The sequence below is a fragment of the Myotis yumanensis genome, unplaced genomic scaffold (genome assembly GCF_028538775.1).
Source record: "Myotis yumanensis isolate MYYU_CA2020_CCGP unplaced genomic scaffold, mMyoYum1.0.hap1 SCAF_1, whole genome shotgun sequence".
Lineage (NCBI taxonomy): Eukaryota > Metazoa > Chordata > Mammalia > Chiroptera > Vespertilionidae > Myotis > Myotis yumanensis.
Genome location: NW_027223752.1, coordinates 90,525,107 through 90,550,356, shown reverse-complemented (window position 1 = coordinate 90,550,356; position 25,250 = coordinate 90,525,107). Strand labels below are relative to the sequence as shown.

Genomic DNA, 25,250 nt, shown 5'->3' with positions numbered 1-25,250 from the left:
ATCTAGCTGGACTGAAACCAGACCAAGTCTAGTGCAGAATTCTGAGCTCTACTCCCTGACTTTACCACCAACTGGCTGAAGCAATTTTTCAGTTTCTTTATGCCATCACTTTTCCACTGTGAAGATGCGGAAACTACCTCCCAGTTTTGTTCACAGATAAAAAACTGAGATTTAAAGGATTTCAGATCACCCTTTCAGAGTCCATGGCCAAAGGTGCTGTTGATTGGGCCTGACATTTCTGAAAAGGTGAACTTAAATCTGAGGAGACATAATCACAACAGAATCATATTCACAGTTTGCTGTGGCCTCTGACATGTCAGCCCATGTTTAATGCCACAATAGCTTGGCCACTACACTTGTCTAAACTGCCCCACTGTGCACCACGGGACAAGGGCAGGACACCAGTATTGCTTTGGGTGGAGGAAGGCCCTCTGTGGTTTTGTGCTTCTCTACAAGCTGCTCATTTACTAGTAATCCAATAAAAATCCAAGGTATTTCTCTTCCACACAGCTTTCCCTAGCCCTGAGAGAAACCAAAACCCTGCAAAGAGCCTAAGTAATTCTTAGAGAGGCAAGTAGGGGAGAAAATGTCAATGTGAGGAGGAATAAAAATCAGACTGTTAGGCCTAACTTCCTGGCATCTCCCACAGGCTCTTCTGTTATCTTACCTCGGTGTCATTAACTCCAACCACGATGAAGAGAGCTGCGTACTGCCGATATATCAGCTTAAAATCCTTATATTCAACGAAAGAGCACTAGACAAAACACAATTACATATTAATTCCTAGGGTTTAAATGGATTTCCTCAAAATGGCTTGCATAATTTTTAGCTTCTGATTTGAGTACCTGTCAACACATTCTTAGAAATGCACATTAAAATGTTACACGCCTTTGTTGGTCTCTCCTCACAACACTGAGGGGACGACTTGGAAGTATCTCTAGTGGGAGGTGAGGAAGTGGTCTGGGAACAAGGGCCCAGTGTTCCCACGGGTTCCCACCTGTGCTCCTTCTCATTCCTTTGTGGGCTCTGTGTGGAACTCAGCAGGCAAAACTACTGAACTCAGCATTTTACACTGTCTGCCATGTGAAAATAACCCAACACAATAAAGATTTTCTTCTTTTCACCTCCCCTAGGTTTTTTGGGAAACAATTAAAGAATCAGTTGTGTACTATTTAATCGTCACTGAAGAACCAAATATATGTAGCAGACACCCATGCCATAAATAAATAAATAAATAAATAAATAAAATCTCTGTTTTTTCTAGCTCCATAGAATCAATGTAGACTCTTTTATAAATCATTTAAAGATGGCTTTTTGAGACCTAGCTGGTTTGGGTCAGTGGATAGAGCGTCAGCCTGTGAACTGAAGGGTCCCTGGTTCGATTCTGGTCAGGGGTACATGCCTGGGTTGCAGACTCGATCCCCAGTAGGGGGCATGCAGGAGGCAGCTGATCAATGGTTATCTCTCATCATTGATGTTTCTATCTCTCTCCCTCTCCCTTCCTCTCTGAAATCAATAAAAATATATTTTTAAAAATAAAGAAAAGATGAAGATGGTTTTTGTGTGGCAAATGCTAGATAAATCTTTCATTGTAAACATTGCCTCATACGAATTCATAACTAGCTTACCATCACTGACTTGTGGATAAAACAACTCCCTGCCCATTTATTTCTCTCCTACAGTCTACAAAGGATAATGGGATGGCACTGGGTGGACAGGAACTGGGGAGCCAACTGAAAGCACAGTGCTGCCCTTCCCTCGGACTTTCGGTGTACTTGGCCAAACATGAGTGTACGACTTTTTGCACTGAAGATGTTGCTGTTGGCTGCCCGGATGCACCTGAGAATGAAGTTGCACATTTTGATCATGGAATTTCTTCCATGGAAGCCACCTGACAAATTATAAAATGGAGGAGGTGAGGCTTTTATTTAAAATTAGGATAAAGGTAGTAAGTGCAGGACCATTCTCAGCCTTTGGCTAACTGTAGAGCCAGGGTGGTTTGTACTCCGTTGGATCTTTCAAGGAAACACAACCTATTTGAATGAACTGAGGAACATTTTCAAAGCTTCTCAGAAGTTTTTGACATTAAAAAAAAGTATCAAGCGCCCAACTGGTGTTGCTCAGTGGTTCAGCGTCAACCTATGAACCAGGAGGTCACAGTTCAATTCTTGGGTTAGGTCACATGTCTGGGTTGCAGGCTCGATTCCCAATAGGGGGCATGCAGGAGGCAGCTGATCAATGCTTCTTTCTCATCACTGATGTTTCTTTTTATATATAATATATGTGTGTGTGTGTGTGGGAGAGGGAAAGAGAGATAGAAACATCAGTGATGAGAATCACTGATTGGCTGCCTCCTGCATGCCCACTACTGGGGATCGAGTCCACATGTGTCCTTGACCGGAACTGAACCCGGGACCCTTCTGTCCGCAGGCCAATGCTCTATCCACTGACCCAAACCAGCTAGGGCTCATCATTGATGTTTCTATCTCTCTTTCCCTCTTCCTCTCCCTTCCTCTCTGAAATCAATAAAAAATATATGTATTTTTAAAAAGTATCAAAGTACTTTGAGGATAAAATATAAACTAAGTTGAGATTGTGCCTGATTATGACAAAACACCAGTGGATTCTTATTAAAGTCTAAAATAATTTAGAGTGCTTCAAAAATATCTACCAGTATATTTATTCAAAAGCACATATTTAACAAGAATAACCTTTAAGTGAAAGGGATGTTTGAAATTATGGAGTTGAAATTATAGGAAGATTCAAGCATAAGTGCTTCTGGATTGTGCCTACCTTTACTTAAATTATGTGGCTATTAACAAAGTCTTTTAATAGTTTCTGTTTCCTCTGACAACTAGGCAAAGCAGTGGGTACCATGGCAGGCCAAAGTAGTAATACAAAGAAAACTCTTGAGATGTTCCAAATGGAAAATCAATTTAGAAGACAAGGGAAACACAGTTCCAACGCATTAACTTCTGAAGCACTGATGTAGCTTAATATTTCTGACTTAGCAGTGGTTCCCACAGCCAGCCTTTCTACCTAGGCAGTGAAATGGAGAACTGGCTAAATGAATGGGTGTTTTAAACAAGCTTTCTGATTTTGCCTCAGTTTGTTCAGTGATTTCCAATAGATTCAAAGTTTAGGACCTGGATTAAATAATTATCCACTCAAAGTTCTTTGTAAACGTAAACTCAGTTTTAAAAAAATCCCATTTTTAAATGATTTAATGATTTAATTTAACCTTAATTTTGGCCGAATGAATGGATTTGTTGTTTCATTTTTTTTTTAACTTCCATTTCTCTTATCTATATAATAAAAGAACACAGGTCAAATCAAGTTTGTTTTAAAATCACTAGTTCCAGTATTATGTTGGTGGCAAATTCACAAAAATAATAAGCAGAAACAAACTGCACCACATATGAGGATCATATTATTATTCTCTGGCACAAAGTGTGTCTTGAGTGTTTACCTCTATACTGGTCATCTGATCTTCAACTTTTGGCTTAAAGAAAACCACCTGCTACAAGTGCTCCTAAGAGTTCCAAGGGTTGGATTCATACAAACAAAAAAAGAAGATATGTCTATCAGCAGGAACAAGTTTGAGGTGCCACTTCCATGTTGCATTGAGACAAATATGCTGACCTAAATATGAACCCAAGACTTTTTCTGGTTTGCTTTGTTTTTATTTTCCTTAAAGGGATGTAAGGAGAGCTATGCTTCAGCCTTCATTTCACTTGTTATTTTCCCTAACAGCTGTTGAAAGAATGTAGTTCAAAGAAAACAATGCCCCCTGAAACACGGTAGTAACAGATATGCCACCGCTGAGTTGAATGCAGAGATAAAGAGAATTGGAAACTTACTTGTTCACTGGATCGAGAGAGACAGCTCTTGATGACTTCTGTTTCCAGAATTGTACGCTTATTAATATCCACATGCTCATAGTACTTAGACAGCCGGGTCTGCCCTTGTTTATTCACCATGAGGAAGAATTTTATCATTTTTTTCTGGACAGTATTTTTCCAAATATAAATCAAAAGTTATGGCAAGGGTGGCTATAATTAGAACCTGAAGGACGAAAGAAAAACAGAACGGCAAGATCAATTTTCATAAAGGATCATATTAAATGTGTTCTACAGATGAATCAGAAGTAAATAAAAAATGTCTTCTGATGTCATTGGTCTTCACTACTATGAACTAAATGAAGTTTTAATAAATAATTAACCATAAATGTTCATTAATTATCTTCCAAAACATTTTTAGTATCCACAGTACTTCTACTCACGTTTGATCCATGGACTCATCAGTCTTGTTGGACTGATGTGTCAAGCACCAGAAGAATATAGAGATGAAGTAACGATTTCTGATGTTCACAACTAGCAAAGATGCTAGATAGGTAAACAAGTAACAACAGTACGAGGTAATGAGTTACAACTGGTACACAGACAGGAGGGCAAGGCACATCATAGGAGTGTTGGGAACGGCTTCTCAAAGAAGGGGCATTTAAAAAGTCCTTAACAGCCAGGTCAGTGTGCCTCAGTGGTTGAGCGTCAACCTATGAACCAGGAGGTCACAGTTTGATTCCCGGTCAGGGCACATGCCCTGTTGCGGGCTAGATCCCCAGTATTCTCTCATCATTGATGTTTCTATCTCTCTCTCTCCCTCTCCCTTCCTCTCTGAAATCAATAAAAATATATTGGGGGTGGGGGTGGGGTCCTTAACAATGATCTACAGGAAGTGACTCTGGGGCAGAGAAAGCAGGGATATGAAAGCTCTGGAAAGTTCAATGGCTGTAGTTCAGGGGGCAGGAAGAAGAGTCATAGGAAACTGAGCTGCTCACATAAGATGATAATGGCTTTAGAAGTCCTGCGAAAGAATAGGAACTATTTTATGGACAATGGAGACAAGATCTATAGTGAAGCTTTTTTCCCTTAATGTTGGAAGCAGTAGTCGTAGTAGCAACTATAATAACAAGGCCCTATAACAAGTCCTATAAGGTCTGTACTAAGCAATGTACATATATTATTAAATTTTCACAATTCTCTGAGGCAGGTACTTCTGTTATCCCCATTTTAAGGACAAGCAAATTGAAGTTCAGGGATTAAGACACCCAAAGTCCCTGGATTATTTTGCCAGGGGTGAAGGCCAGCTTAGAGGACAAACACATGATCCTTATCATCCAGGAGTTCATATTGTGGCTTTATTTCTAACTAAGCTGTATTGAATCTTATGTTTGTTCCTTTTACACTTAATATAGATTCTGAAAGAATCAATTGCAAAAAAGTACAATATTGACTAATGGCCAGACCTTTCATCATGAGCATCCGAGTTGCCGCATTGGCTCATTTGACAATATCATATTCACATTTTATAATATCTGTGAAAATCAGTGCAAAAGACAATAGCTCTTAAATACACTTTTGGTTGCTGCGTTCATTCAGTGTGCAGAACAGGATGTCATCTAGACCAGCTCAGAGAAGGCCATACAGCTGTGCCAGGGGCACACCTGTGGCCATTCACTCCCTTTTCCAGGATGATACGCTCACTACTGTAGGTGGGATGGCAACATACTTTATGCTGCTTAATCATTTGGTATTACGTGCTGCTTTTATTCTCTTTACAAATTATTCCCAGTAAATTATCACACATGACTAGTAAATTAAGATTACCATCCTTTCTTTTATTCCCTTTCAGCAAGGTTACTTTAAAACTATCTTTATGAATCTTAGAAATTACAATCCTATACCTTGGATACTAGCTGCCAGGTAAAAGGAAAATATATTGTCTCAAAGGAACTCATGGCTAAGGCTTTGCCTTTAAATGCTCTGGTTGCATTGAGTGGTAAAAGAAGATGTAAAATGATCCCACTGAGATGCTACACCGAGGGATCACATTGGTCCTACCTCACAAGCACAGCATTCCTTCCCACTGACTTCAAGATCAAGGAGGACATACAAGGACATGTTGAATTGATACTCATTAGGGTACAAGTCTTGCAAATAGTAGCTGAAGGCATCTAAAATTTTGAATACAACACTTGTTTGCATGCTCATAATTACACAATATATAACTGTAGAATTACGCAGTGGTAATAAAATGAACACACAAAATTATAAATTATTTGTATTATAAAATAAACAACACCCAAATGTACAATGTGGAGATTCAGAGACAAGCACATGTTTGAGAACTGAAGATGAATGCTTTAGGTTCTTCTCCTGCTGAGAAATCATCAGGAAGGAGAGAAATCAATTACGAAATACAGAATGAGCTCAGACAAGTGCTGGGAGTGGTCAAGGAGCAGGTATGAACTCCCTCTCTTTATAAACTCTTTGCATTCAACAACACACATGGCTGGGGAAGATGTTTTGATAGTCAGGAATTTAGATTCCATACCCAAGAGCTTGTGTGAATGTGCAAAGAAAAAGGAAACTTCACTGGGGAAAGCATTCATTACACAAGTGCAAGGATACCTGAAGGCCAAGACTAGGCTGTCTGCCGGGGTATGAAGATATCAGTGCCCCAGGATCCCATGTGATGTAAATGCAATGCCTAGAGAACAGGGAGCCTGGAAAGACCAAAGTATATATTGAACTGGACACAGCTTTCAAATTTCTGATGGTGTATTTCTGGGAGTTAGAACTGGAAGAGTCTTTACAGATCGTCATACCCAAAGATGACAAATAGATTTCAACTTGGGTGCCAATGGTGACTAACTGTACTTGCTGTTTTGGGCACTGTGTTGGGAAGGAGTCTGGAGCTGTTTTCCGGTTCAGAAGAAAAGAATGCCGTGAGTGATTAAGAATGTCAGTCATGGTTAGAAAGCAGGGTGTGGCAACATATGCACCTTATCTGTCATCCCTCATTCTGCAGATGGGAAAACTGATAACCTGAGATGTAGAGTGAAGTCCTGAATTCTGGTCTCCAACTCATACAAATGCTGTCTCTAATTTACCACATTGCCTCTTTGCCTCACTCATGCATTATGTCATTAAATGTTCAATTAAGCTTAATAAACATCAATGTCATGTAGCTTTAGGAATGATGAACTCAATGTTCTCTTTTCTAATGCCCTGCACAGCTAATTTGGGAGATAGCAAACAATTCACTGCATGAAAACAGTAGGGTATGAAGTTTCTAGAAATGAAAGTGGTATTTGATGATGGCTAACATCCTTTCTAGTTACTTCAGAATTCATTCATTCATTCTCTCTCTCTCTCTCTCTCTCTCTCTCGCAACATCAGACAAAAGAACATTTTATTTGTTCCATAAAAGTGATTGAAATAAAATCCCCAAGTTATAAAGTAAATTTCCACCAAGAAAATGTTTAGTACTCACCTATATAATAAAAGCCTAAGCGACCGTTATGGCAGAACGACCGGTTGCTATGATGTGCACTGACCACCAGGGGGCAGACACTCAATGCAGGAGCTGCCCCCTGGTGGTCAGTGCGCTCCCACAGGGGGAGCGCCACTCAGCCAGAAGCCAGGCTCACAGCTAGAGAGTGCAGCTGTGGTGGCAGGAGCCTCATCTGCCTCCATGACAGTGCTAAGGAGCAGCGAGCTGAGCGGTAAGGAGCAGCGAGAAGGCGGGCGGTAAGGAGCGAGGGCTCCAGGACTGTGAGAGGGCACAGGCCAGGCTGAGGGACCCCCCAGTGCACGAATTTCGTGCACGGGGCTTTTAGTACAATAAAACAGTCACAAGAGGAGAATCGAAGATGGCGGCATAGGTAAACACCAGAGATTGCCGCTGTAAACAACCACTTCAAAAATACAACTAAAAGTCGGAACGGACATCAACCAGAACCACAGGAAGGCTGGCTGAGGAGAGACTCTTCAACTAGAAGCAAAAACAACAGCATTCCGACACTCAGAGGAGGCGTAGTGTGGAAAATTTAAAGGTACGGTAGTGCGGTGGTGAGGTGGTGCGCGCGCAACGCGGGCTGGCGGCTGAGGGCGCGGTTGTCGTTTTCAATCAGGAGTGAGTCTCAGACTCTGGGCTACAGATCCGGCGAGTCTCTAGGGACCCAGACTCAAACCGGAGAAGCGGGACTGTCTGGCCGGCCCCTCCGAGGTTTGCAGCGGTTGTGGGGACACAGAGGCAGAGCCCCTGGGGACGGACTGAGAGCGGCCATAGCGGCTCCCTCCCCCCGCCCTGTTGAGCCGGCCCCGCCCAGGCCCTGCGCACAGCCATTTGCCAATTGCCTCAGGCAAAGGCTGGATTAGCGCCTCCCCAGAAGACAGATTTTCCGCACAGCTGATTCCTACAGCCAGTCGGCCTGGTGGTCAAATCCCTCTAGTGTTAACTACAACAATTAAGGCTTGGCTAGAACAAGACTGCGCACAGAGACCACAAGGGGGTGCACCAAGAAAGCATAAAAGATGCAGAGACAAAAAAACATGACAGAAATGGAGGATATGGAGCTAAGAATCGCAATTTTGAGGGCTTGCCATAAATTTGTGCAGAGCCTCACGAAAACTAATGAGACCCTCGATGCTACGATAAAGAAATTAGAAAGTAAGCATACACGGACTGAAATAAAGAATATTATACCCAATAGCAGACCAGAGGAGCTCAAGAATCAAACCTAAGATTCGACAAAAAACACCCAATTGGAAAAGCAAAATGAAAAAAGAATCCGAAAGTGTGAAGATAGTGTAAGGAGCCTCTGGGACAGCTTTAAGCGGTCTAATATCAGAATTATTGGAGTGCCAGAAGATGAGAGACAGCAAGATATTGAAAACCTATTTCAAGAAATAATGGCAGAAAACTTCCCCCACCTGGAGAAAGAAATGGACTTACAGGTTCAAGAAGCGCAGAGAACCCCAAACAAAAGGAATCCAAAGAGGACCACACCAAGACACATCATCATTAAAATGCCAAGAGCAAAAGACAAAGAGAAAATCTTAAAAGCAGCAAGAGAAAGAGGCTCAATTACCTACAAGGGAATACCCATACGACTGTCAGCTGATTTCTCAACAGAAACTTTGCAGGCCAGAAGGGAATGGCAAGAAATATTCAAAGTGCTGAATACCAAGAACCTACAACCAAGATTACTTTATCCAGCAAAGCTATCATTCAGAATTGAAGGTCAGATAAAGAGCTTCACAGATAAGGAAAAGCTAAAGGAGTTCACCACCGCCAAACCAGTATTATATGAAATGCTGAAAGGTATCCTTTAAGAAGAGGAAGAAGAAGAAAAAGGTAAAGATACAAATTATGAACAACAAATATGCATCTATCAACAAATGAATCTAAGAATCAAGTGAATAAATAACCTGATGTACAGAATGAACTGGTGATTCTAATAGAATCAGGGACATAGAAAGGGAATGGACTGACTATTCTTAGGGGGAAAAGGGGTGTGGGAGATGCGGGAAGTGACTGGACAAAAATCATGCACCTATGGATGAACACAGTGGGTGGGGAGTGAGGGTGGAGGGTGGGGTGGGAGCTGGAAGGAGGGGAGTTATGGGGGGAAAAAAGAGGAACAAATGTAATAATCTGAACAATAAAGATTTAAAAAAAATAAAAATAAAACAGTCACAAGCTCATGTGAACTGGATGGAACTTGATTGGCTCTACTACTTACTAGCTTTGTTTTCCTGGTCAAGTTACTTAAATCTTTCAGTACTCAGTCTGAGTACAATGGGAAAAGTAACCTTCTGGGTTGTAAGGATTAGACTCTAATCCTTACAGCAGTTCTCAACCTGTGGGTCGCCACCCCTTTGGCAGTCGAATGACCCTTTCACAGGGGTCGCCTAAGACCATCTTGCATATCAGATATTTACATTACGATTCATAACAGTAGCAACATTACAGTTATGAAGTAGCAACGAAAATAATTTTATGGTTGGGTCACAACATGAGGAACTGTATTTAAAGGGCCAGAAGGTTGAGAACCACTGGATTAGAGGAATAATTATATGTAATGTTCTCAGAAACTGAGCATTGGCCAATATTATTATGATAATATAGCACCTTTTCTTCAGTGAAGCCTTTCACGTTTATGCCAATCCCCTCTTTCTAACCACAAAAAGCTGGTTATCCTTTCTAAGAACCCATCACTCTATCTTACAAAACGTGTCACCCTATAGCAGTGATTTTCAACCAGGGTTCTGCAAGAAGCAAACTGTTTTTACTGATTTTAGACCAAAAGGAGAGGAGAGGGAGATACAAACATTAATGAGAGAGAAGCATCATAGCCTGCCTTCTGCATACCAGCTACTGGGGATCAAGTCAGTAACCCAGGCATATGCCCTGACTGGGAATCCAACCAGTGACCTCTTGGTACATGGGACAATGCTTAACTAACTGAGCCACACTGGCCAAACTGCAAGAATTTTTAAAACATGCAATATTTGACTATTTAGTCAGAGACACTGACCTCTTTTCTCTTAGGTTATTAATATATATAAAAAAATGACAACAGCCAACACAACAACAGCCATCCAGTGTGAATGAATTAAAACTATACCTATTTTTCTGTCAGATCGGCAAAAAATATATTATTTGGTGTGCCACAGAATTTTAGTAATTAGTTTATGTGTGTCATAAGATGAAAAAGGTTGAAAATTGTTGCCCTATATAATCATTATTTAATTACACGCTGAGCCCCGCTATCAGACCAGTGATTTTCACTCTCTTATTGTGATAAGAAAGATATTTTACACTGTGACCCCATATACAGGCACATAATATCTGAAACAAAAGTTCACAAAACAATGCTTATCCATACTATGCATATTGCACTCTAGTATTTTCTTGGACATTTCATTTGGTAAAAACTGTAGTTGTGAGGAATTTGGGTTATGCAGATGTATGGGTTTTTTAAAACTCAGCAAATGTACTTTAAAGATTCATGCATTTATAATACACAAATTTTACAAAAAGAAACTAATACTCTAGTTAACTATATAAATGTTGAAGTATTTGGGCAAACTGTATTGATATTTATACTTCGAAATGCACTAAAAACTAAGATAAATTGATAGATGGTTAGATATATTATAAAGTAAATATAGTAAAACATTAATGGAAGAATCTAGGTGGTGAGTAAATGGGAATTCACTTTGAAATTCATATATATATAAACTTAGTGGACCTTTAATTTGTTACAAATTTTCCACAGTGTAACCTTGTAGAATATAACAAAAAAAAATCATGAAAATAATTCTAGCTTTTAACTCAAGCATTTCAGTCCTGGGAATCTACCTTAAAGTATAATTAAAAATCCATATGCATGAAAATTCATAGCAATATTATTTAAAATAGTAAAAAAATGAAACTAGCTCAGATACTTCAAACTCAGAACTAAGTGTTAAATGAACACTAACTTGATATCTTTTCACCATTAAATAAATATTCAGAGTATGCAGAAGAATAGAAAAATATAGATTAAAAAGGAAAAATGTAGATAAAATAATGTTAAGTCACAAAATTAGAGTACCAAATTCTATACTCCTATAGATTACAATGATGTAGAAGGGACATCTAAATAGCTAAAGATTAAAAAGAGGCCAGATAGAAATCATACAAAAACAAAAAGAAATAAAACAAAAGAAAAAGAAAAAAAGAACATACAGATGAACCTTGAAAGCATTATGCTAAGTCCGTGGTCAGCAAACTGCGGCTCGCAAGCCACATGCGGCTCTTTGGCCCCTTGAGTGTGGCTCTTTCTAAGCCTTAGGAGTACTCTAATTAAGTTAATAACAATGTACCTACCTATATAGTTTAAGTTTAAAAAATTTGGCTCTCAAAAGAAATTTCAATCGTTGTACTGTTGATATTTGACCGTTGTACTGTTGATATTTGGCTCTGTTGACTAATGAGTTTGCCGACCACTGTGCTAAGTGAAAGAAGCCAGTCACAAGGACATTTATATGGAATGTCCAGAATAGGGAAATGGACAGACCAAAGTAGATTAAAGATTGTCAGGGGATGAGGTTTCAAGGGGTAAGGCCTAAGAGGTGTAGGGTTATGGTGATGGTTTCACAAGTATCCTATCCTATATAATAAAAGCCTAATATGCAAATAGTCCCCTCGAGTGGTCATTTGACTGGAAGTTCTACCGCTCGCTATGATGTGTGCTGACCACCAGGGGGCGGTGCAGAACATGGAGGGCGTCAGTGACGTAGCGCTGGCAGCAGGAGGCAGTGGAGGCGCTGCCAGCCCCAATGGGCCCCGACAAGAGTGGGACCGTGGCGGGATGGTGGAGCAGGTGAGCGGGCTACATCAGGTCAAGGTGGGTGTGAGTGGGGGTCGATCACCCCGCAGATGGTGACCAGCAGCAGTAGCGGGGGGTGGGGCCGCCGCCTGGCTCCCATGTGCTGAGGGAGCCGGGTGGAGAGCCCAGACCCGATCAATCGCCCCACAGGAAGGATGGTGGAGCAGGTGAGGGGGCAGCGCCAGGCCAAGGCGGGATGCCAGGTGGGGCTGCGAGGCTGGGAGCGCAAGCTGGGGCTGTGAGGCCGGGGGTGTGAGCTGGAGAGATAGATAGACAGACAGACCAGACAATCAGAAAGAGCTACCCATGGCCAAACTAGAATTATCTGAACAACAAATAACATACTGGATTATAACTCTTAATAGGAAGACCAGCAACACAATTGAAAAATGGATCTGAAAATACATTTGAACGAAGAGGATAAATGAATGGCTACCATCATTAACTTTTAGGAAAATGCAAATTAAAACTACAAGAAGCCCAGCAGGCATGGCTCAGTGGTTGGGCGACAACCTATGAAACTAGAGGTCACCGTTTGATTTCTGGTCAGGGCACATGCCCAGGTTGGGGGCTTGATCCCCAGTCCGGGGCTTGTCTGAGGCAACCGATCAATGATTCTCTCTCATCATTGATGTTTCTGTCTCTCCCCTTCTCCCTTCCTCTCTGAAATAAATAAAAATATATTTATTTAAAAAAACAAACACAAGAAGATACCACCTCACACCCCCTTGAATAGCTATCACAAAAAAGACAGAAAATAAGTGCTGGCCAGGATGTGGAGATACTAGAACCCCATATAGTGCTGGTGGAAACGTAAATGTTACAGCTACTTTGGGAAACAATTTGGCAGTTTGTTAAAAAGTTAAACACATATTTACCATATTATCCAGCAACTCAAAGTATATACTCGAGAATTGAAAACGTATGTGCACAAAGAAGACTTGTACATGAATGTTCATAGAATCATTATTCACAATAACCCCAAAGTGGAAACAAGCCAAATGTCCATCAGCTATTGAAGAAATAAACAAAATATGGTAAATCTACATACAAGAGAAAACAATTTATCAACAAAAGGGAAGAAAATACTGCTACAAAAAAATGATGAATCTTGAAAACACTGTTAAGTGAAAGAAGCCAGTTGCATAATTCTACTATTGTATAATTCCATTGATATGAAATATCCAGAAATGGCAAATTTATAGGTAGAAACTGTATTTGTGGTCACCTAAGGCCAGGAAAGAGAGGTTTGGGGCAAAACGGGGATAGGATTCTTTTTGGAATGATATAAATGTTTTAACAACTGGTTGTGGTAATCTTTGTACAACTTCGTAAATTTACTAAAAATCATTATACATGTACATTATACAGAGTTTAGAGTTACCATGAAATAAGTGGAAAAGAAAGGAATTATACCAAAATCCATTTTGCTTAAATCTAGATGGTAGGATTAGGGGCAATTTTTATTCTTAGTCCTTACTTTATTTCCCAAATTTTAAGAGATGTGTTACTTTTTATAAGTCACACAAAGTTTGTTTAAAAGTTGAGTTGCATTATATAATTTTGCGAAATTATCCAACTGAAAATGTTTATTCTGAATAAAGAAGCTATTGTTTCACTTACTTTGGCATTTCTAAATGCCACATTTCTTTAAAATATGTAGTGTTTTTCAAAATGGATGAGCTGAGGGCATCTAATTAGTATGGCCTAAACAAAGGAACTGTGAAAATAGCAACTGCTCAGTTCTATTTGCCACACCAAATCCATTCATTCCATAGGCCTCGGGTTTAGCTGTTCCTGGATTTCTCCATACTTAAATAAGAGGAAATCACACTGATCAGTAGCAGATTTCCATCTAAGTGAAAGCATTTTCCTCAGAGTTTGTAATATGCTGTATTTTCTTTTATTAGACCCTAAAACAGTTTGTTTCTTTGCTTCAAAATTTATTGGAATTCTACAATGATTCCGTTTTCTCATCTGAATGGAATGACAGCTGCCTCTGACTTACAGTGAGGACTAAATGAGATAAAGGTCATGTAAAGTACTCCACAGAGTTCCCCTTTTCTTCCTCGTCCTCCCCAGCATATGCCAGATATTCTTCCGGACAGACTCTTCCCTATTGCAGTTCCACTAAAATTGGACAAGAAACCTGCCACCTACTCTGTCTTTCTTCTTTTTTTTTCCATCTATTCTCCTGCCCCTTGTTCCTCCATTTGGCTTTCTAAACCTCTTTTATGATTCAGCAAACACTTTAGCAGCTTCCTCTGAGATTTTTACTTTTGTTAAATCTCTGGGTCACTCAAGAAATATTTTTTAAAATATTTTTATTGATTTCAGAGAGGAAGGGAGAGCTAGAAACATCAATGATAAGAGATAATCATTGATCGGCTGCCTCCTGCACACCAGGCACTGGGGATCGAGCCCACAACCCAAGCATGTGCCCTTGACTGAAATCAAACCCAGGACCGGCTAGGGCAAGAAATATTTCAACAACATTTTGGCCCTGGCCAGGTAGCACCATGGTTAGAGCATTGTCCCAATACACCAAAGTTGTGGGTTTAATCCCTGGTCAGGGCACATACAAGAATCAAACAATGAATGCATATATAAATGGAACAACAAATTGATGTTTTTCTTCTCTCCTCTCCCTCTCCTCTCCCTCTCCTCCTCCTCCTCCTCCTCCTCCTCCTTCTTCTTCTTCTTCTCTCTCTCTCTCTCTCTCTCTCTCTCTCTCTCTCTCTCTCTTCCTCTCCATTCCTCTCTCTCCCTCTCTAAAAAAATAATTCCTGGCCGGTGGGGCTCAGTTGGTTGGAGAATCTCTCATACACCAAAAGGTGGTGGGTTCCATACCCAGGTAGCCGGTTCGATCCCAGGTCCAGGCATGTGCAGGAGGCAACTGATCAATGTTTCTCTCTCACATCAATATTCTCCCTCTCTCTTAAAAAAAAAAAAAAAAAAAAAAAAAAAGTGCATTGTTTAATTAAAAGAAAAAAGAAGTATTTCAACAACACTTGATTAATTTGGCATTAAACACATTTACATATATGCTGCTTTTTTAAAAAACTCAAATAGTTTTTAAATAGCTAAAACACTTTAAAAAGTTAAATTCCAATCAAATCCTAAAGCTATTGGTTATGAAGAAAAATTAGAAAAACACTTTGGGAATAAGCCTTAACAGTCTGGTCTACCATTTTTCTAACAGTGTATCTGAAAAATTTCTAAAGCTTCATGTATCTCTCAGTTCTTGATCTAAAGCCATTTTGGTAAATTTATTTAAAAGTCTCATTAAATTCTGGTTCAAAACACAGTAAGTCCAAATAAGTATGGTTATCTGTAACCTTAAACATAAAAAAATAAAGCAGAGATAAGCTGGAAGTTTTACTGAAAAGGGTAGATATTATATTTTTGGAGATGATCAAGTTATCAGCCTTTCTATCCTAATTTAGGGAGGCGAATGGAACAATTTGTAAGGTCTTTATAGCAACATGATTAAGGCAGGGGAAAAAATATTTCAAAAACTGAGGATGAGGCGCTCTCCCTCCAAGGAGCATGCCCGTGTCATTCCCTCCCCCGCCCCCCCCCCCCCACACACACACAGACACATACCCCATAACCTCTAAGGGACCCCATGAGACTTATAACCAGGGGAGCAATGGGCAGCAGCTCCTCCGGGCTAGTGCCCTGAACCTGCCCCCAAGGCCCCCTTTCTCTGACTTTCCCAGTGAGCCAAGGCAGCCCAGCCTAGGCTCTCCTGTTGCTTCTTCTATGCTAAGCCATTCCTTGTTTCACTATGCTAAGTATATTTTTGTGCAGTCAATAAATTCTTGTTCGCTTTTCTACAAAACAAAACTGAGGATGAGCAATTTATCTACTATAAATAGACCATGACATTGTCTATTTGAAAGTACTTGTTTTATTTTTATTCATTAGCCATCTGTGTGTGAGTGCGGAGTGGGGGATGGAGGGGTTGAGAATAGACTGTCCATCAGTCATTTTCCAGAGAGCTATCCACTATCAGATCTGTTGGTCGAGGGATATAAACTGCTAATGGCTGGCATTCAAACGAGCCTGTTGTTATCTCACCTTCCATTCTTTTTTTTTTTTTTTAAATATCTTTTTATTGATTTCAGAGAGGAAGGGAGGGGGAGAGAGAGAGATAGAAACATCAGTGATGAGAAAGAACCATGCTGCTTCCTACACGCCCCCCACTGGGGATTGAGCCCGCAACCTGGGCATGTGCCCTTGACCGGGAATCGAACCGTGACCTCCTGGCTTATAGGTTGACACTCAACCACTGAGCCACGCCGGCCAGGCTCCTTCCACTCTTTTGAGAAAAGAGAATCTGCTTTTAGACTAGTAACTGGATTTAACCTTCCCATTACTACACACGATGGAGATACTATGTATCTTTCAAAATCAAAATAAAATTTTTCTTCTAAAATTATATTTTTTTTACTTATTAATCCTTATCTGAGGACATGCTTAGAGAGAGGAAGGGATGGGGTGTGCAGGAAGTAGAGAGAGAGAGAGAGAGAGAGGGAGAGAGACACCAATGTAAGAGAGAAACATCGATCGATTGCCTTCTATACACACCCAGACAGAAATCAAACCCAAAATCCAGATATGTGCCCTGCCCAGGAATCGCACCAGCAACCTTTCAATGCACCAATGATGCTCCAGTCAACCGAGTCACTTGGGCTAGGCTCTTTTATTTGGTTGTAGTAGCAGGTAATTTATTTTGAAATTTAAAATAGGGAACTAAATTTTTACTTCGACATAACGTTGGCATGGGTTAGAAACAGCCCTGTGTGGGTAGTTTTATATTAAATTGTTCGGTTAAAATTAGCCACACAAATTAAATATTTTTGCTTAATGACTAAAAACCTTCACTGAATTTTTGATTAAAATGACACACAATATCTTAGTTTTAAAGAAGCAACAGGGACCAGAAATTTAGAAATCTGGCTGGGATCCTCCAGGATTTGATACTGTGATGTTACAATGCGTCAATAAGGAGGGACTCCAGAGACAACTAGGATTACTATGTAATACTTCCCATTCTATAAAATGGTGAATCAAGTTTCATCCTCAAATTAGAAAAGTACTTCAAACCAGAGGTTCTGCATTCTGGTAAATTTAACTTCTGTATTTTTTTTTAATATTTTAAAATATATTTTATTGATTTTTTACAGAGAGGAAGGGAGAGAGATAGAGAGTTAGAAACATCTATGAGAGAGAAACACCGATCAGCTGCCTCCTGCACACCCCCTACTGGGGATGCGCCCGCAACCAAGGTACATGCCCTTGACCGGAATCGAACCCGGGACCCTTCAGTCCGCAGGCCGACGCTCTATCCACTGAGCCAAACCGGTTAGGGCAACTTCTGTATTTCTTAACTTAGATTCTGTTTATTCTTTTTGGACATCTGATTTCCCCTAAAAACTGGGAAAGACATACAAAGATAAATTCTTCTTATACATTATCCCTCTTCTGAAGAGTAGTGAGTAACCTAGTAGCATTGCATTAGGATTCTTATAGAGTCAAGTACAATGTTACAGGTTTTAAATTCAAATCAAACTAATTTAGAATTCTAAGTAATTTAGAATTAAAATTTGATATGCTGATGGCTCCTATAGGTAAAACAAAGAAGAAACAAGCTTCATTGGGGTGCAGAGGAATCTCACTTTACACAAAATACATCTCTGAGAAGCTGACTATAAATTAAAGTGCAACATCAAATTACAGAAATTGTTTCAATAAAATAATCACTTCATAACTTATCTGCAATCAATAATTTGTTTCAACATTATAAAGTCTTTTACCCTAATGTTCACATTACCTGGGGGGAAAATTAGTTACCATGTGATTGCCCCCCCCCCAAACATACATGAAAATAATACTATAAAACCAGAACTATGTATTAAAGGTATTATTTAAGATATTCCTAATTAAAATGTGTCCTGAGTTAAAAATCAAGCACTATTAAAAGTTATAGCAATATTTTTGGAGCCTGAAGATATCTCTTAGACAATTATGGCTGCAATAACAAATTCTCTTTGCAGATCATCACTCTAAAAGAAGCAATGAAACATAAAAATTACTGTATTAAACCTCAATTTGGGAATCAGTTTACTAACCCAACAGGATATATCGTTTTTGTTAGTGACATGGCCACAACTAACTCTAATTTAAGTGAGTAATTAATGCTCCCAGTGTCTGATGGTGGCGTGAAAGACCTTCAGTGCTACAACCTGAAAGGCATTATTCATTCTGCAATATGTTTGGGGATATCTCCCAATTAACCAACTCATGAAGAGAGATAAGAACAGTAGAAAACACTTACACGGTGCTTACTAAATAGCCAGGCGCTATTCATTTAATCCTCAAAATAGCTCTACTAGTTAGAGATTGTTTTTTCCTCCACTTAAGTACAGATGTGAAACTGAGTCACTTGCCAAAGGTCACTCAGAAAGTATGGAGGAAGGACCCAGCTCCTGCTGGCCGGGCTCAGGCCTTGGTGCGCTCACCACTGCTCTTTATCGCTAGGTTTGCTTCAAGACCCCAGTGATTCAGTGATGGCTGTAATGACGTGGACACACAATTTCACTGCCCATTCACTACTGTAAACCTAGCCCTGAACCTCTATACAAAAGCATTTCCTGCTAATAAGGATACTTTGGCAGTTTCAATCTTGACCCCGGAGCATATGACAAAAGGTGCAATTCTAACAGACCATTTAATTTTAGTTGACCTCAACATGGAGCCTATAATGCCTCAGAAGTGGCTCAATCAGATGTGAACATTTAGAACAGTAAAGCCCGTACTACTACATTTACCACAGTGGGTTTAACATTTGTGATTAGACCTAAACTTCAAAATTATTATGTGTGATTTGCTCTTCAGTGAGTTCAACTACTCTCCCTTTCTATTTCCAATAAATAAAACATACCTGGCGAATGCTATCCACGGCAAGTTTCAGACGCCTATCTGAATTCAGTATCATTCTCGTTCAGATCTGATGTCAGGGTAAATGCAGAGCCTTTCAGGTGGCCTGCTTGGCTGCCCTTTGCTAGGAGCCTTTTTGCTTTTCTCAGTTTCAGGATAAAGTGTAGCAACATGTTACAGCTTCCACTGAAATTGTCAATGGGAGATTCGAGAGCCTGCCCGTCTGTTGCTCAGAGGACATTCATTCTTAAATTTACACTCATTTATATCACACAATATTTGAATAATGTCACAATTATTTAGTAGTAGTCAACTAAAAATATTTCAGCTTCAGGGCTATAGTAAAAGATTAAATAGCAGGCGATTTAAACTCTGAAATGCTGAGAATGTAGAGAGGTAGCAGCGTAGTTTTGTGATCTTCCAGAATCCCCACACAGAAAATGGTGAGAATAGCTAGGACAATAAAAAAAATTCTACAGGCAACACTTTTACCAAAAAAAACTAGGTGAAAAACATCCCCTGGAACTTTAGAACGGAGTTTTTCAGGCAGGTGTGCTATAAGAACGTTTAAAACATGCTATAGCAGACTATTTAGTCAGGGGCAGTGACCTCTTATCCCTTATGGTCAAATAGAAATATGATAATAGCTGCCGGTGTGAACGAATCAAAATTATATCTACTTTACTTTTTTTTTGTCAGACTGGCAAATTGCTGCAGAATTTCAGTAACTAGTTTGTGTGTCATGAGAAAAAAGAGGGTGAAGGTTGCTGCTCTAGAACACGAATGGGTAGGATCAAACTACCCTGAGCAACAAGAAGTGGGTGATCACAGCTGTGCTGACTGAGCCAAATTTAGAAAAAGTGAATTGTAAGGGTAAAAAGAGCCAAGGAGCCCGGAAATCACCAAGTCATCATCCAAAGAAAGCTCTCCACCCCTGAAGTGAGAACCCCAGGAGTGAATCTAAGAGCCACAGTGGGAACAGAGGAGGCCTGGCAGGGTCCCTTTTGCCAATGAGTCCAATCCCCAACCTTGAAGACCTGGAAACACCCAGCAGAACCTCTTTTCTGGAAGGACAGACCCCGAGTGGAGAGAAAATGTTGAGGGTAGAACACAATGTATGTGTTAAAACACAGCTAGCTAGCAACTATGGCTGATGATAGCTGGAACAGGGTTAGGGTGATCAAACAGTACGGAAATCAGGACAACTAGACATTATGTGCCGCTTGGTATGATACATTACAAAGTATGCTGCATCCCCAATGGAGAAGTATTCTTGCCATGAAACTGAAAAGGTGAATCAAACCTAGCCTCTACACCTAACTTCTAGTTTATAGAAAATATGGAGGGGAAAGGAATATGCTAAACAATACCAAAAAAACTGCAATCACCAAATGTGGGAAATTCTACAGGATAAATTAACTGTGGGGCATGAGGAGAAGGAAAATAGAAAAATAAAGTCATAGCAGCTAAATAAAATATGTAGATTTCGGCAGGGAGGGTATCCTGATTTGAAATCACCAACTTTTTAAAAAAACACACATTTTTTTAGATAATTGAAGGCAACTGAATATGGACCAGGCATTAGACTGTATAAAGGAATTATTAATTTTGTAGGTGTGATCGTGGTATTGTGGTATGTTTTTTTAAAAAAGGTCCTAATCTGTTGAAGATACTTAGAGAAGCATGTACCAGCATATTATATGATGCTTGGGATTTACTTTGAGACATTCCTGGGGCCTGCCAAGGGAGCGTGAGGCCGTGAATTCTGTTTCAAGGTATCTAAGAGCTAGCTGAGTTGAAAATTTATGGACAAGAAATTATCATTGAAATTAAATGGTGGCAAACATGTCCAAGGAATACTGTGAGGATTTTAACCCTTTTTGAATCTTGTGATAAATGAATGTGTGATAACGGCAAATAGTGGTAAAACAGAATATTGAAATGGTGGTAATACAAAGAAATAGTATCATCATGTTAGAAGCCTTGGAATGAGTATAAACAAAGAATGTGTTCAAAGAGAAATCAATTGCTTCCACATGTCTCCTCTCTCCAAAGGGCCCGTTGTGCTATGATGTAAAAATGGGCCCCATGCAGTTTCATATCAAACTTTTGTTAAATACACTTGTGTCAGTCAAAAAAATCCTCAGATAGAAAGAACAGGATAGATGAAAGAATAGCAAATCTTGATAACTGTTGATAATGTACACCTTTTTGTTTCTGCAAGACTAAATAATTTCAAAATATAAAGGTTTAAAAAGTCTCTGCACAATTTAAAATATCAGATCACTATATTAAAAGCTATATGGTGTGGTTCGTGGTGGAGCATCAACCCAAGAACCAGGAAGTCACGATTTGATTTCCGGTCAGGCCACATGCCCGGTGGTGTTGCAGGTTCAATCCCAGTAGGGGATGTATAGGAGGCAGCCAATCAATGATTCTTTCTCATCATTAATGTTTCTATTTCTCTCTCCCTCTACCTTCCTCTCTCTGAAATCAATTAAAAAAATAAAGTAAAACAAGGAGGAAAGGGCAATAAGAGTTATTTTAAAAAGCTCCTAAAAATTCTTCAATCTTTTGTGTGGGGGATAATTGCCATGTACTTTAGGTTAGTCTGTAACAGAAAGACAAAACTAAAGGCTACTGTTGTTTAAAGAGATCTATAATAATAAAAGCATAATATGCTAATTAGACAGGACAGCCGAACAACCTTCTGGATAACCTCCCGGATGAAGCCTCGGTGGGTGGGGGCTGAGGCAGAGGTGGTTAGGGGTGATCAGGCAGGCAGGTGAGCAGTTAGGGGCAATCGGGCAGGCAGGCAGAGTGGTTAGGGGCGATCAGCAGGCAAGCAAGTGGTTAGGGGCAATCAGGCAGGCAGGCAGGGTGGTTAGGGGCAATGAGGCAGGTAGGCGAGTGGTTAGAGGCAATGAGGCAGGTAGGCAAGTGGTTAGGGGTGATGAGGTAAGTAAGTGAGTGGTTAAGAGCCAGCAGCTCCTGATTGCAAAAGGGATGTCCGACTGCCGGTATAGGCCCGATTCCGCTTGATGTCCGACTGACAGCTTAGGCTCGCAGCAGTCGGACATCCTTAGCGCTGCTGCAGAGGTGGGCCACTGCGCTTGCCAGCCATCAGCCCGGCTTGTGGCTGAGCTGTGCTCCCCCTGTGGGAGCGCACTGACCACCAGGTGGCAGCTCTTGCATTGAGCGTCTGCCCCCTGGTGGTCAGTGTGTGTCACAGTGACTGGTCGTTCCGCCGTTCGATTTGCATATTACCCTTTTATTATATAGGACTATTATATAGGATAAGTTTTTGTGAAATTTTTGCCAAATTTAAAACATTCTCCAAAGAGAAAACTGTAACATTTCCCAGGCAAGGTGAACATGTCTGGTGTCATTATTTTGAACATTCGCCCTTGATGCTCCAACGGGACAAACCTAATTTCTAAGATTCTTAAATTATTACATAGGAAAGTTTTGACCATTTCCCATTGTCACATTTTCCAGTCATTTGATTCTCATGTTTGTAGACCTAGTTGTTCACTTTTAGCCTATGTCCAGGAGGGACTCAGCTCCAGGCATTCTTTATTTCTTTCAATTTTGACATCTCTGTGAGTTAGCTGTTATACAATATTATCACAGCCTACAGCTTTCTGACTCATAGTACCCAGGAGACAATTCAGGAATGAACTTGGACTAGAATTTTATATAACATGCTGAGTTTCCTAAAGGTTTTGGTGCCTATTTGTCTATAATTTGTGAAGGCCCTTTTCCTTTTCTTTACCACACAATATATTATTTGAAGAGTTCAAGTGCCCTGCAATATATTTCTATAATTTTCTTAGCCACAGGAAACTACCGTAATGAGAAGTAGATATCTGATCTTATTTGGCAGGTCAAACCATAGTGCCGGTCAAAGCTGACTCCTCCTTTTCTGTTCCATTTGCATTATACAGTTTGCTTCTTTGGTTTTTGAACACTTGCCATATCTCAAAGATCTTCCTCTGTGCTCTAATATTCATTTTTTCTCTATATTTATAAATGTAAACACTACGTAATTTCTACAAGTGACTGAATCACCTCAAAACTACCTAAAACGGATGTCAAAAGTACAAATGATGTGATGTATAAATATCTAATCATTATGTTGTACACCTGAAACTAATATAGTGTATGTCAACAATTAAAAATAAATTTAAAAAAAGACAAAATAAATAAAAAGCAATATTGAGTCCATTGATAGAATGGTAGGAGGAAGAGAAGGAAAGACAGACTTTATTTCTTGTTTCCAAATACACATACACACTCATTGATGTAAGAGCGGGAACCACTTCCTATTCTACTAAGGGACTGTGGAAGTGACCCAGAACTCTTTTCTCAGCCTTCTCTCCTCCCCATGGAGGTAAGAATACTAGTTACAACTTTTTCAGATGATGCAAAAAGATGACTTAATTGTTTGTGAACCAGTTTGAGAAGGATGTCAGGTACACAGTCAGCTGGATATTCAGGTAAGTAATTACAGGGCATCATATAGTTCTCAAAGGCAGAGTTAAAACTCTTTGTACACCAGGCTTTATAATAATTGGGAAGAAGGCATCTGGGTGTTAACTACTCTGAACTTATTTAAAAGGCTGGACTTCCTTAACATACTTTTGCTGACATAATATATATATGATATATATAACAAGTACCTTTTTGATCAGATAGAATAAACACACAGGTTTCTAAGATTAGCTAATGGAAAAGAAAAAAAGCACCCTGAAATTCTAAACTGATTAAAGATATAAACAAGCATTCGTAAAGATCATCAGTAGTACACTGAAACCAAGAATCATTGGGAGTTAAGGAGGGATGAACAGACTGAAGAAAGGACAGAACAAATAGGCAGTTTCAAGGGAGAGACGGAAGAGAGGAAATGACTCAGCCACAGGTAGGCAGGGAGTTCCAGTTAGGTGAGCTGGAGGTGATAATATGCCTGGGAAAGCTCATTACCTACAGAAGACAAGATTCTAGGAGCTCACTGCAGAGTGTCTTCAGGAGTCATAGACACAAAGCACAATGTCAATAGTATAAAAAATATTCTGTCAACGGAGAAAACCTTGGTGTCCTTTATGTTCAACATCCAGGGCAGTTCTGGTCAATGAACTGTAAGAGATTACTGGTAGTAAAAACTAATAAAAAATGATTGAGGGAGAGGAAAAATATTCATATTAGTTTAAATTTAAGTTACTCATCAAACATTTATTGGGGATCTCACTTTCCTATACACAGGAGGTACATCTTTGAACAAGAGGGGCATGGGTCCTGCCCCTTTAGGAGACAATCCTGCAGATAAATGACTATGATGTGGGAAAATCATGGCCAAGGCTTGCACTGACATAATTAAAAACACTAGAGGCCCAGTGCACGGGTGGGGTCCCTCAGCCTGGCTGGCAATCGGGGCCATCGGCCAGGGGGAGGGGCCATGGAAGGTTGGCTGGCCGCAGGAGGTTGGCTGTGGGAGCGCACAGACCACCAGAGTGCAGCCCCTGTATTGAGCATCTGCACTCTATGATCAGTGCGCATTGTAGAGACTGTCAGAATGGTCGCTTAGGCTTTTATATATATACTAGAGGCCCAGTGCACAAAAATTTGTGCACTTGGGGGTAGGGGGTCCCTCAGCCCGGCCTGTGCCCTCTCGCAGTCTGGGACCCCTCGGGGGTGACCACTTGCTGGCTTAGGCCTGCTCCCGAGGGGATTGGGCCTAAGATGGCAATCAGACCTCCCCCTGGCAGCCCGGGAGCCCTCAGGGGATGTCCACTTGCCAGCAGGGAGCAGACCTAAGCTGCAGTCAGACATCCTTAGCGCTGCTGAGGAGGCGGGAGAGGCTCCCACCACCACCGCTGTACTGGCAGCCATCAGCCTGGCTTGTGGCTGAACAGAGCTCCTCCATGTGGGAGCACACTGACCACCAGAGGGCAGCTCCTGCATTGAGCGTCTGCCCCCTGGTGGTCAGTGTGTGTCATAGTGACCTGTCATTCCCAGTCTTTCTGCTGTTAGGGTCAGTTTGCATATTACCCTTTTACTATATAGGATAGAGGCCTGGTGCACG

General features: G+C 40.4%; 1 protein-coding gene and 1 pseudogene across 7 annotated transcripts in view; one reads left to right on the top strand and one right to left on the bottom strand.

Moving 5' to 3' along the window:
• AP4S1 (adaptor related protein complex 4 subunit sigma 1) overlaps window positions 1-25,250 on the bottom strand; it is a 56,245-nt gene that overhangs the window by 24,569 nt on the left and 6,426 nt on the right. For all 7 annotated transcript variants that reach the window (XR_011472938.1, XM_070427529.1, XM_070427522.1 and 4 more), the window contains 2 exons: window positions 3,861-4,065; window positions 668-754 (listed from right to left, as the gene is read on the bottom strand). Coding sequence is in view for 6 of the 7 variants with exons in the window: in XM_070427529.1 (XP_070283630.1) it covers window positions 668-754; window positions 3,861-3,998 (225 nt within the window). In the remaining variant the exon portion in view is untranslated. The remainder of the gene's footprint in view (window positions 1-667; window positions 755-3,860; window positions 4,066-25,250) is intronic.
• Window positions 20,974-21,160, top strand: LOC139004207 (small nuclear ribonucleoprotein G pseudogene; annotated as a pseudogene).